We start from the raw sequence: 13,373 nt of genomic DNA, 5'->3' as shown, positions 1-13,373 counted from the left end.
TGCAGGTCAGACTTTCAGTAGCAAAATTAGTGATGTGTTCCCCAGCTCCACAACATTGACGTCTTTTTCACATTACTTACAGTGGTTGCTGCTGCTGGCCAAAATAAAATTCTAATATCCCTCGTCTTCGAAGAAGGCGGCACCCAAAATCAACAGGAAGTGCCCCAAAATCAACGGTAAGTGACCTGAAATGCCCCCAAATTAAACTCATTGCTTGTCATTGACAGTCATAGATGCCCGATTCATTTGAAGTGGGAGGGATTGCAGCGAATTCGTTCATTCGCTACCACCCTCCCAGTTCGAATGAATCGGACATCTACCAGTGATAAACTCACACAGGACGAATGTTCATTAGTTGCTTTGTGGAACGATTTCCCGACCAATGTATCGATAATTGTTGTATCGCCATATCGTGAGCTTTGTATCGCAAATCGTACCGCATCGTGAGGTACCAAGTGGAGGTTCCCCAACCCTAATGGACAGAGATGTTCGTTCATTCATTTGCCCCTCACAGTCAAGATGGATTAGATGTCTTTCCGTTACAAAATAAAATAAAAACTTAATCCTTATATAGTATGATTAGTAATACCTGGTTTGCTCCTGTAGAATGAGATGAGGCTCAACAAAGAACTTGACGCGAAGCCGCAGCCGGCACGGCGTCACGTTGTCTACTTGCTGGCAGATGCGATTTCGCAGGTTCATCCACAGGTTCTCTCCTTTGCTGCCCGTCAACTGTAGACCAAAATAGTCCACTTCTATGATCCCCAACTTTCTGCAAACCTGGATTAAAAGAAACAAAAAATGGATTAGAACCTGACAGATAAGATGTGATGTATGCGCCATCTTATGCTAGTCAATTAGTTTTACAGGTTCAAACACTTTTAAAAAGCCAATTCACAAATACTTTAACAGTATTGGCATAAAAATAATACTCAGTTAAAATAAGTTAAAATGTAACGAGGAGGGGAAAAAGCAAAAGAGAGATAATTTTTAACATAGCATGGTGGAAAATGCAGCGATGCCTTCAGCTGAATTTGTTACTAGTAACGGACGTTTTCTTGACACAACATTAAAATGGAGGTAACGGTATCGGCTAGTACCAAGAAATAACACAACGATGCTGCGCAATATGTCTACAACCATACCGTCTTAAGTACTTAAAACTTGTTTTTAATAAAGGTTCTGCGTGTAAAACACATTTATCAGTACACAAATCTGGCAAAGGTCCTGTCCATTCAAATGGAAAAAAAAAAGTGCTGCTGATTTTTTTTTCTTGTGGGCAAAATCTGATTAAATTGTGCCATAGACTCCACTACCAGTTGACAAGACAGCTCCCACAGACATTGTGCCACGCCTTCCCGTAGGGGGCCGACCCAGGCAGAATGTTGAGTTGGCTTTCACTGTGATAAACTCAAACACACGCTGCGTTCTAACACCGGATTTAAGTGGACACAGGACCAAGGTTTTACTGCATGCAAGCATGCAGGAGTGTCTCTCGAGTGATTAGGTCGAGGATTCAAGGTAATTATTATACTAGTATTAAATACTAGCCCCATGCATGCACTTTGACATGTTGTGAGAAGGAGGAGGAAAAAAAAAAAAAAAAAAATCAATGGATAAAACTAGTGTAACTTTGGCTTGAAATATTTATGTAAAATGAATGACAACTACCTATTTTTGCTTTTAACCAAGAATCTAGACTGTTTTACCTTCATATCTATAGAAATTGCGCGATTTAAGCATATATTCACAAGAATTTTTCAACTTAAAAAGCTTTGTTTCGTGACGGCTGCCACGGTGGTCTACACAATACCGTAACTTTTGCTTGAAATATTTAGATGAAATGAATGATAACTGCCCATCTTTTGCTTTTAACTAAGAATCTTGACCAATTTACATTCATATCTATAGAAATTGCACGATATAAGCATTTGTTTAGAATAATTTCCAACTTAAAAAGCTCTTTGTTTTGTGACAGCCACCATGTTGGATTTTGTCAGATAAAAATTAAGTTGCCTTTTCTGGCAAAACTTCCAATGAGGAGTCAAACAGTTGTTCATAAATACAATCCAAATCCAATTTCCGTTCCATGATAATTTACAGTTTTTTTTTTTTTTTAAATAACCTGTCCTGTTCAGCTGTTTGACACGGAGAATGGCAGTCTGAGTGTCCGGTTGGTCTGAACAGTTTTAATATTTCACATTGAGAGTATGACATACTCCCATTGTGATCATTCAACATACCTCGTTTATTATGACAAAGCAGCGCACAGGAAGGGATTATGGGGGAACAGAAGAAAAGGAACACAAGAGAAGAAAGACAAGAAACACAAACAACAACAAGAAATACATTGAACGTCTACAGTATCTACTAATACGTTGGTGCTACCGTCAGCTAGATGTATTTCCGGTTGACACCATGTGGGGGTTCTGTTGACCGGGAAAGAGGGGGACGGTGGTGGGGGAGTCTATAAGCTAAGTGATTGAAAGTGGTAGAGCAGGTGTGCCCAATCCCAATCCTCGAGAGCCCCTATCCAGCTTGTTTTCCATGTCTCCCTCCTCTAACACACCTGAATCAACTAATCAGGATCGTTATCAGGCTGCTGCAGAGCTTGCTGATGAGCTGATCATTTTATTCAGGTATGTTAAAGGAGGGAGACGCGGAAAACAAGCTGGATAGGGGCTCTCGAGGACCAGGATTGGGCACCCCTGGGGTAGAGTGCACACAAATCAGCTCTGTGATCTAGAACCCAGTAATCATGCGAATCCCTTGTGCGAATCCATTGGCGACCGACCCTACACCACCCCATCGCCAATCCCGGCACCGGGACCCCCCACCCGAGCTCGCCCTATTACATCCAGTCGCACGCGAGAGTAGTCAATTTATCGATGAACTAGTTAGTTCGAATAATCGAGTAATCGGTAAAAAATTAAAATACCTGAGCTCAGCCTCAAATAGTATAAAAAAATACATAAATAAATGAGGATCCAAGTACAACAAATACGGCGCAAAAGTCCACTAGCTTAAATGCTATAAAATGCTATTTAAAAAAAAAAAAATTATTATTATTATTTTTTTTTTTTTACACAATGCTCTTAACTAACTGTTCAAACACATATTTCCACAAAAAAGGCTAAATATACCTATAAACTAGATTACAAATGGAATAAAAAAACATGAGCTCAAACAAAAACTTAGCTTATGTTGGTCTTAACAAGGAGCAACTGGATTCAGCCATGTGAAATGAGTTATGTCATATTCACTGTTGCCACTAGAGGGCAGTGTATCCATCCAAATCAATAAAACAATGCAAACACTTTCAAAATAAACAAACCATTACAACGCCAGTTTAATTAGATGAATACTCAAAGCAGCAAGATTTAGTTTGAATCTTTTCTAATCGAATTACTCGAGTTAATTAATCGTTGCAGTACTAATATATTATGGGTGTGAAAATGAAGACCGTTCAATTCAAACAGTTACTATAAACATATTTGATGTGAAAGACCTTATAGAATGGATCGTGTAATAACGTGTAGAACGTGAAAAGTAACGTCAGTTACTTTGCCCAGTAACTAATTAATTGAGTGAGGTTACTGAGTTACTAACTCAGTTACTTTTTGGAAGAAGTAATTTGTAACAATTAATTACTTTTTTCAAGTAAAATTAACAACACTGCTCATTGCTGCCGGCAAAAAGCGATTTTCAAATTCGCTAGCAACCAATTTATTAATCTTGTAATTTTGTCTCATGAACGGTGAAGCAAAAATAACACAAGTTTTAATGGCGTACCGCACGCAGGCTATTTTTAGACCGTGACGTCGCATCGTAAAGCGGAAGTAAAGCCGAAGTGGGACATTATAGAACCGCCCTCGCATAGACCCCACGTAAAAAGTGCTACTTTTCGCCGGTAATCTTTCAAAAACGAACATGGCGATCACGCATTGCTTTTTTGGAACTTGTAGAAACGACTCTAGACATTACGACCATAAAGGATGTTTTCTTCATACGTTCCCGGAAACCAAAAACTCGGGAGGAAAAAAATGTGAAAACCGAATCAACTTGCGCGGACTTTAACACCAGCTCGGCGAATCCATTCACGTTTCATATGCAGTAAACATTATGTTGGGTTGGCATGGTCTTTCAGAGGACAAAGAGGTAAGCCATTTTTATATTTTTACTTTATTTTTTTTAGCGTAACGTTGTGCCGTACTGCTTCTGTCTGACAATAAATGACCTGAAAAAACTACAATGGTATCTGACTGCCACTGTTACCGTTTCTGTTTTATATATATATAACAACTTTAGTAAGGGGGAAGTGTAAATAAATTATAGAATTAAGATGTGTTATCAATGAAAAAATTTAAAGTGTTCATTGGCTGTCACTGAGTAGCATTTGCGACCGCTACACAAAGCTAACTAAATTACCCCCAAGAACGGTAAGAGACGTAGGACAACCAGAGGATATATAAGAAAGACAGGGCTGATGGTAAAGGATAGCTTGTTGAAACCGGAGAATGTCATTGTCAGTCGCGTCGATTAAAAAAAAGCTAAAGCTATGCTTAGGTCGGCTCATTTTTTTCGTCTTTTTCAGCCTTCGACGCTAAAACCATCTCTATAACTGAACATTTTTATGTTCTTCCACATCTATGCCAGTCAATTTGGCACCAGGCACATCATTTTCGGAGAGAATTGGTAGGTTTAGCGCTGTAAACATCTCCTGCGTACACGATTTCCATTCATTTCCTATTAGGGACAAATGGTGGCTTGTCCTTGCATAGCAACCGTAGCTAATGCCATGAATATTAATGAGCGGAAGTGACGTGTTGCTTGCGGTACGCCATTCAGGGGGACTCGCCCCTGTGGGATCCCTCTGACGTTACGCCCATGAGCCCACGCCCCCTCAGCAGCAGTAGCCGGCGGGCTGCAGATTACATAACATGAGAAAAGTCCTTCGTGCACAACTAAATTAAACTTGATGAAAAGTTGTCTTTAGAAAGAGAAAGCTCGCCTGAAGTCCAATGTTGCGAGTTTGGACGGAATCGGAGAAGCGGGAACTTGAAGAGAACATCAAGTGCTAACAATGAAAATGAACTCGAGTAACCTTTAAGAGACACCGTCCGCAGATACGTGGATTCGGCTTCACTTTGTTCTTGATTAAATCAGGAAGTAAGGGTATTCTTTAGAAACTATAATCAGCGTGTTGTTCCGTCATATATTTTCGATTCAGGTAAGTAGAACATTGAACGCCACACCGGAATGAAGTTTGCAATCAATGCGAGAGGAGCGCTGTAGTTATTCCCTGAATAACATCACACACAGCCTCGGTCTTTCAAATCAATAACAGTTGGACAAAGGGCAGCGAGGATTACCTTATTCAAGCAGTCTTCTCCGTTCGCCTTGGCATCAACTTCCACTTCCATCACCACCGAGTCCGGACGGGTAACGTGGCAAAGCATTTTGGTTTGGAGTCTTTGGTGTAGGCGCCCCTCAAACGACAACTAAAAACAAATGAAACAATGCCCCCGCCTTCTCGAAGCCCCCCGACATCGATCGAGCCTCTTCACTTTCTTTTTCCTTCCCTCCTTTCTCCCTCTCCCTCGTCAATCGCTGTGTAGGAACTCCACACGCCGGCTCCGGACTATATCAGTGGAACTCCCAACACAAGCACCGCCCTGCTCTACGGCTGGCCAATAGTGAAAGGGGTAATAAAGATGCCACCGGTATTTAGGCCAATCAGAAGTGTTGTTGCCTCGACTGCGCCTGTGAAGCGTTCAAGGCGCCCCCGTCAGCCTGTGATGCTACCGTCAACTCACCTGCTCCGAATGGAGAAAGACAATTTAGTCATCTTGACAAGAGGAGGAGATTTAATGGCTTGTATACCGTTTTACGATGTTTCTTTGAATTATATATGGGGGCATTGTCCAGAAATAGCGATGGTAACGTGAAGTAGGTCGCCTCTCCGTCTCGGGGTGACTTTTTCGACGCTATCTTATGAAAATTTAACCCTCAAAACGGCGCGTATTTAATTTTAATACTGTACTATAAGAAGAAAAAATAGCTCTAATGTGTTAATGTGGGTCATTACCAGAGTTTACTGTGTGTTTTGATTCATATTATACTGTATATGTTTTTGTTTTCCATTGTATTTATTTTGTAAAACCATTGACTTCATAAACTACTGACATGACACAGGAAAAGGGGCCGATTCGTCGGGGGCCTAGTTTCAAAAACTTCAAATTCAAATAATTTCAAAACCAAAGCTTCTACCGACCTAAAACCAAAACAGGCACCTACCTTAGCCATATATGAGTCTCCATGAGCAGCAGCATAAAGAATTGCAAAGTCGTTCCCTTATAAAATCCTGATTAATTATTTTTATATAAGTATAACACTCAAATATATATCTCAAAATGGCTATAAAAGTCTCAGATTTTACACTAGTTGCACAAAAATCACCACATGCAGAGTTAATCACCTATATTTTCAGGAACAATAGCAATATTTAACATATCCTACAGGTTTTTGACCATAATAGCAACTTAAGTTTTTTTTATTTACTGCAAGTTTTCAACAGCTAATAAATCACTAAATTTAACATCAGAAACGTAATACTTGAGGAAAACATGCAGAATCAATTATAAATAATATGTAAATAGATTATTAATAAATTCTATGTACAATCACAAGTTATTATAAGAATAATCCTTTATAATCATTATACACTATATACTGTTAGCGAATGACGCTAGCGGCCGCCTGGCGTAAACAGATGCTTTTCTTGCGAAAATTCTTGCGAATAAATGCTTAAATCCCCGAATTCTTCATAGATATGGACGCAGGGGCGTCGTATAGGGAGGAAAAGTAAGCCCTGTAAGGCCCTGATTTTAAGGGCCCATGCCCTTATGGGGGCCCGCAAAGAAAATTAGAACATTAGTTAATCGTTTGCAAATTTAAATATCATTATAACTTTAATAGGAATAAAACGAAGGGTTTCGTTTTCTTTTGTTTTTGGCAAAAGGTAAACACCCAGAGAGCATATGTATTGCCAGCCATCCCCCCAAACCCCCGTATTTTCATTAAATGGTTTGGTCCGCCCTTCCTTCGATCAAAACGCGAGCAGCGATGCGATTGATTTACACCAGTCAATGACTCGAAGCGCGCAGAGCACTGTAGTGCAGAAATGTTTTCAAAACTAAAATTGGGTTTTCAAAAGAGGAAAGAAAAGAAAGCAAAACAGAAGATGGGTAGAAAATGCCAACAGGATGTAACAAAGTACTTCACAAAGGAAGGTTGGTGTCTTGTGTCAATGTAGTGCTGAAAATTAACCTGTTATCTTAGCTTTGAAGCGAGGTCCCAGCTCACTCCGTAAGAAATATGGGATTTTCCCAGCCTCAATGAGCGATATGCACCTATTCAAAAACATGAATTCCAAATCATGACGGCATTTTTTTTGTATCCTACAGATGTTGAAAGGTTGTGTGGAAATTTTTTCTTTTTTAAAATCGGCTTGAATCCAGTTTGTCAAGAATTTATTGAATTTAGTTTGTCATCAATTGAATTTAGTTTGTTAACAAGGGACCTTGCTTCGGACCTGTAGCCTATAGTGGAGATCGTGAGTTTCCAGATGGGGCTAAGCCTACTCCATAATTAATTACTGTAATTGTTTGCTAGCTAGTGTTTGCTCCACTTTTAGCTTACATTTAATCAGTACAGCAGGCAAATCCTTAGCAATTTCTTCATACTAAAACGGTTGTATACTGTATACTTTAGTCAATGGCGTCGGTTTGGTCTCAACATTGGTAGGGGTGATATTACAGCATAACCTGCATGTACACTTTTTGCTCAGGATGGGACATTAATAATACCAAACAGATTTGGTGAACGGGTGTCAGGGCTACATTTCTCATGAATATGAACCTAATTTATTGATATACTAAATCAGGGGTGCTCATGACGTTGATCACGATCGACCAGTCAATCACGAAGCTAGTGTGGGTAGCTCGCGGCACCCCCAAAACTCCTTAAAAAAATTAAAAAAAAATTTTTTATTTACATAATTAATTATGATTTTTGTGTGGATGTTGTGTTGTGTGAGCTACGTACGAGGTTATGCAGCACCTCTCTCTCTCTCTCTCTCTAAGCAGTTTCTTGCTAACGTTTTTCTAGTTCCATAGTTGCCAGCAGAGGTTACTACATTTCTCACAGTTTATTTAATGTTAATAGTAGAAAACACAAAGAGAAGGACACTTCTCTCGAAGCAGCTTCCCACTTGAGTTTTGCAGGTTAGCAAGTTCACAGTTTAATGTTATGCTAACACTGATGCAGGTTAGACTACAGTAGCATAATTAATGGTGTTTTCCCCACTTCCAGAACAATGATGTCTTTTTACATTTCTAACAGTGGCTGCTGCTGGCTGAAAAAAAAACTTCTAATATCTAATGTGGGTGTGATTGAGGGTTATGCGTTTAGGAGGAAAAAATGGACCGGCACATTCAGCAAGTGAAAAGATGTACAGGTAAATCTAAACATAATAAAAATAATTCACTTACTAATGGTGGGGTCAATTACAACAATTAAAACATATGGGAAGACAATATAAATAACCTATATAACTGAAATCATTACATAACACAAATAAGGTTGCTTAAAAGGTGGTGGGGACAATTTAAGCATCCTGAAAAGTTGGTAGTGTTTTGTCCCAACTGTTCCTATGCAAACCTACGCCTTTGACTGTAGTATAGTTAAGTTCAAACAAAACATTTATTCTAAGTCATTCATTATGGTATTTGCTTTGAGAATATTTCTAATAAAAATATATTTAGATTGTAAAAGATGGCCTTCAGTACATTTCTTATAGATGATATCTCTCTATTCATTATTGCTCTATACGCTGTATTTTTACATAATTATATTTTCATTTTAAATTAATGCAGAAAATGCACAAATCAGTGTGTAAATATTCACCAGAATGCAGGAAATGGCGTAGTTGATACTGTAAATGTGTGTGTGTCCCCCGGCACTTTTGGTGGGCCCAAATTGATATCTTTTTATGGGGCCCAAAATCCCTGGCAGCGCCCCTGTATGGACGTAAAAAAGTCTCGATTCTTCGTAAAAAGCAAAGAAACAGTCCAGTTCACGTTTATTTTACGTATATTGTCGAAGTACATTGCTACTCTGTTAGCGAATGAGTCTAGCGGCCGCATGGCGTAAATGGCGAAAATTCTTGTGAATAAATGCTTAAATCCCCGAATTTTTCATAGAAATAGATGTAAAACAGTCTCGATTCTTGGTTAAAAGAAAAAAAACGTGCTTGTAGCATTTATTTCTTGTAAATATTGGCAACTGTGAGGCTAGTTAGTCACGAAAATTAGCCGCCTCCATGTGAAAACAAAGAAAAAAATTCCTGCGAATAAATACTTCAATCACGCATGCATGGTATGAAAGATATTCAATATATAATATGTACATATATATATATATATATATATATATATATATATATATATATATATATATATATATATATATATATATATATATATATATATATATATATATATACACACACATCCTTCCTGTTTGTCTGCAGTACAGCTTTTGTAGTTCTTTAAAAATCCAAGCCTGAATCCAGCTTAGACATGACCTTGTGCCATCTTCGCCTGACTATACCAAATGAAGCTCAGCCCCCTCTGGTAAGGCGTGACACAAAGAATTAAGAAAGTGTCACGTCAATAGGTAATGAAGTCTATGGTAAAACATATATTTTGAGTGGCTGTTACTGTTAGCACGTCCACCTCACAGTTCAGCTTGGAATTTTCGTCAGAATTACGTCCGAATTTATACTGTAAAGAAACACTAGGTAGCTTTTCAAACTCTATAAAAATATTCATTAGATTTGTGATGATACGTTGACTGACAACTATAGTTGAATAACACCTCTTTTATATCATGAGGGGGTCTGTATCGCTTTCACCGGCACCAATTAACTTTGAGGAGAGTGGCAGGAACTCTGCCACTCAAAAAAACTACAAATGTGCTGACTGTTTTACAGCGTCAGTTCCAACTTTCATTATAAAGACTGTAGCTGATTTGAAAGCTTTCGCGAAAATTCTGTATGGGTGGCAGAGCGACAAAAGAGACAAAAGTTTTGTCCGAGGAGGGGGAAAAAAAGGGGGAGGCTACCAGAGAAAAAAGGATACTCAAGAATAAACATTGGCTTTTAACTCGCTGGCGTGACGGTGATGCCCTCCTCCCCAACTGAACTCGTCAGTGCTGACGAGTTCGGGTGGGGTTTCAAGGTATGCCGTGGTATAAAAGCGTCACGCAAAAAATTTCCGTCATACCATCCCTAAGGTATTAACTATTCTTTATTTACAATGAATGCGGGGAGAAATTCCTCGCTTGCAGCTGCAAGGTTCAACTCTCCCCCACTGGTTGTTGCTCAGTGTCAGTGAGTCAGCTGTGCTACACGATGGCTGGAGGAGGTGAAACTCCTGAAGTTTTTCCCCCCATCAAAGAAACAAAATCGCTGGTATGGTAATACTTTGGCTACAGAAAAGTTACAGACGGCCGCGGCTTATACAAAATTAAAGGTTAGTATACACTGTTGTGAACATTTCCCACCAGCTACGAAAGTAAACTCCAGCGTGTTTAGTGTGTCTAGCGGTGCTAAAGCATGTGGTTTTTTTTTTTCTTTGGCAACTGTCCTTGTTGAGAAAGAGAGTGTGTATATAATGTAAACATTATACGAGTCATAGACACGTGATTTTTATGGAAAATAATTCAATTATTTTTGTTCTGATGATAATAATGTTAAGCTGTAGCTGTGGGTTTATGCTCACCTAAAAGACTGCATTTATTTTAATTTTATTTAGAATGTTATTTTTTAAAAATTATTTTAACTTAACATTATACTTAATGTGCAATTTGCTAAGATGTACTGAAAAATATAATTCTTGTTCAATGGAATTTTTTTCTTTAACCCAGATATCTCTAACACATTTCAGAGCTGTAATTGCAATATTGTGATACAGTGAAATTTTGCTTAAGGATTCATTTCCTTATCACAATTCATCCTTCACACAGCCGCTGGAAACAGAAATGTCGTTTAATTGATCTGTAGGAGACCGGGAGATCATGATTTTACAACACTGTGCAGGTGTGCACTGGTCCTCCTAGGAAACGCAGTCTTCCTTAAGGCAAAACACTACCGCGTTTGTCCACCTGCATCTCTAAAATCGACAATATCTGAAAAGTTACCCAGTGTTAAGTGTTGCTTGAAAAGTGAGAATCCAGTCAACCATTTTTTCTTCACTGACCCAATCCTCTTGTTTTTTTTGTTTTTTTTCATTTATATTATTATTATTATTAATATTATTATAAGAAAAGGAACATTTATTAGTATTTTTTATTGAAGACCTTCCATGCACAAATTATATTTTCTTCCTTAAATGCTTTTTGACATTCATATAAGACAGGGGTCTACGCTCCAGGGGCTAACCGTCCCCAAAGGGACAATATTTTGCGGCCCCCATTTGACATCTGATTGTAGTATTAGAGTTGTCCGTATCTATTTAGCTGTGGGGAAATAAAAAATATATGTATGATTTATTTATTTATTTTTTTAATGAATGAATTAATTGAAGGATCCATTTTGAGGAAAAAAACTGAAATAGTATTAAATAGAAAAGTACTTTGAAAAAAATGACAATTAAAAAGCTACTGGTAATTTAAAAAAATCAATAATTCAAAAGAAGACAACATTAATTCAAAAAATTAAAACTTCAAAATACAAATCAAAACAAACTGTAATGAATTGAAAATAGATCAAATTAATGTGGGCAGTGTATATTTTTCTTGGGGAACATAATCATTTGTTTTGTTTTAGAAATTTCTTGTAACCTCACATAGCCTTACTCTTTGGTTGCCATTGACGGCAGTAGATGTCCAATCCAATTTAACTGTGGGGCCCTCCCAGTTGAATTGGATTAGACCTCTATTGCCATCTCTAGATCTTTTCAATATCAAGTAGTCGATGGCTTGGGCTGGCGGTGAATGAGTTAAACTCGTAATAACGTTTACATAGATGTCCACTGTCCCTGAAAGGGTTAATACAGCAAATGATAGCTACCAGCCCTGCAAGTCAAAATTGGACATCTGTCACTGTCAATGGCAGCAATTGTTTGCACAACTGAAGGGACACACAATATGTTTAGTTCTTATGCTGAGAAGACAACATATGCAAGAGGTCACTTAAAAAAAAAAAATCTTATGCTAACAAAAACAAACAACTACCGGATAATGTTGAGGTGACCGAATCTGCAAGAAAATGAGTTTTTAATAATTAAAGCAAGAAACCAGGTCAGGTCAGTTTATATCCAACCCTGTTTACCTTCGCTATTATTGTCAGAAATGTCAACTTGGCGGTCAATGGACCACATTGACCAGGTAGTTGACACCAAGCTACCCATTAAGCTAACGGTAGCGGCCAAGTTTTTGTTAATCAGCTGTGGTCTCTTATGTGTTAGATAAGACGATGCGGCAAGTGTCCTTTTGCCCTGCGGTGACGCAAGAAAAAATGCAATAAATCCACACACGTTGCCCATGTCCTTAAATGGAAGAACAGGCAGCTTGCGAGTGAGCTAGCAAACACATACTGTATGCGCAATATCTTGATGGATACTAGTTGTTGGCCTGTCTTAAATCCCCATGAAAAAAAGCAGGATTCAGTCAAATCGCCGCCTCGCAACAGTGTTATATAAGCAGATTAGCCAGTGCGCTAACTGCCAGCGACGACACAGATGAACGAAAGTAAAAGATAATACGCTAGCGTGTAAAAAATTGTTCAAGTAGTAGCCTCGATACAAGCTCCCAAATTTGGGCCACTGGCCCTTGTTTAGCGACGCATGTGACATCCATGGGACAATTTCAAATGCTAGAGGCAGGGGTGATGGAATGGCCTGGGAGTCATTGAAAGACTGCTTTATGTATGGTGTTGGAAGCCATCCAGTCGGCAAACCAAGAAGCTGTACCTCAGGGGTATCCAACTCTGGTCCTGGAGAGCCCCTATCCAGCTTGTTTTCCATGTCTCCTTCCTTTAACACACCTGAATCCAAGGGCGTAGGCAGGGGTTAAATCGAGTCGGAACTTGCCGGAACAAATTCCGGCACCTCTTGATTTTGGCCTCCCTGTGTTCCGGGACTTATTTTGGCAGATACGGCACCTCTCGTGTATAAAAAAAAATACTAATAATATAAAAACGTTTTCAAAAAATGTATTGTAATAGCCCCCGAATGGGGGAAAGAAGGAGAGGAGTTGGTGATCGCTTTCTCCACTTTATTGTGGCAACAACAAGAAAACAATAAACAAAA

At 38.7% G+C, this 13,373-nt stretch overlaps 1 protein-coding gene across 1 annotated transcript in view; it reads right to left on the bottom strand.

The window, feature by feature from the left end:
* Positions 1-5,647, bottom strand: part of mylipa (myosin regulatory light chain interacting protein a) — a 40,056-nt gene extending 34,409 nt beyond the window's left edge. The window contains exons 1-2 of the mRNA XM_057828073.1: positions 5,373-5,647; positions 590-780 (exon numbers count right to left, since the gene is read on the bottom strand). Of these exons, the coding sequence (XP_057684056.1) occupies positions 590-780; positions 5,373-5,459 (278 nt within the window). The 5' untranslated portion in view covers positions 5,460-5,647. The remainder of the gene's footprint in view (positions 1-589; positions 781-5,372) is intronic.
* Between the last annotated feature and the right edge of the window lie 7,726 nt (positions 5,648-13,373).

Source organism: Corythoichthys intestinalis, chromosome 22 (genome assembly GCF_030265065.1).
Source record: "Corythoichthys intestinalis isolate RoL2023-P3 chromosome 22, ASM3026506v1, whole genome shotgun sequence".
Lineage (NCBI taxonomy): Eukaryota > Metazoa > Chordata > Actinopteri > Syngnathiformes > Syngnathidae > Corythoichthys > Corythoichthys intestinalis.
This window is presented reverse-complemented; position numbering and strand designations above follow the sequence as displayed.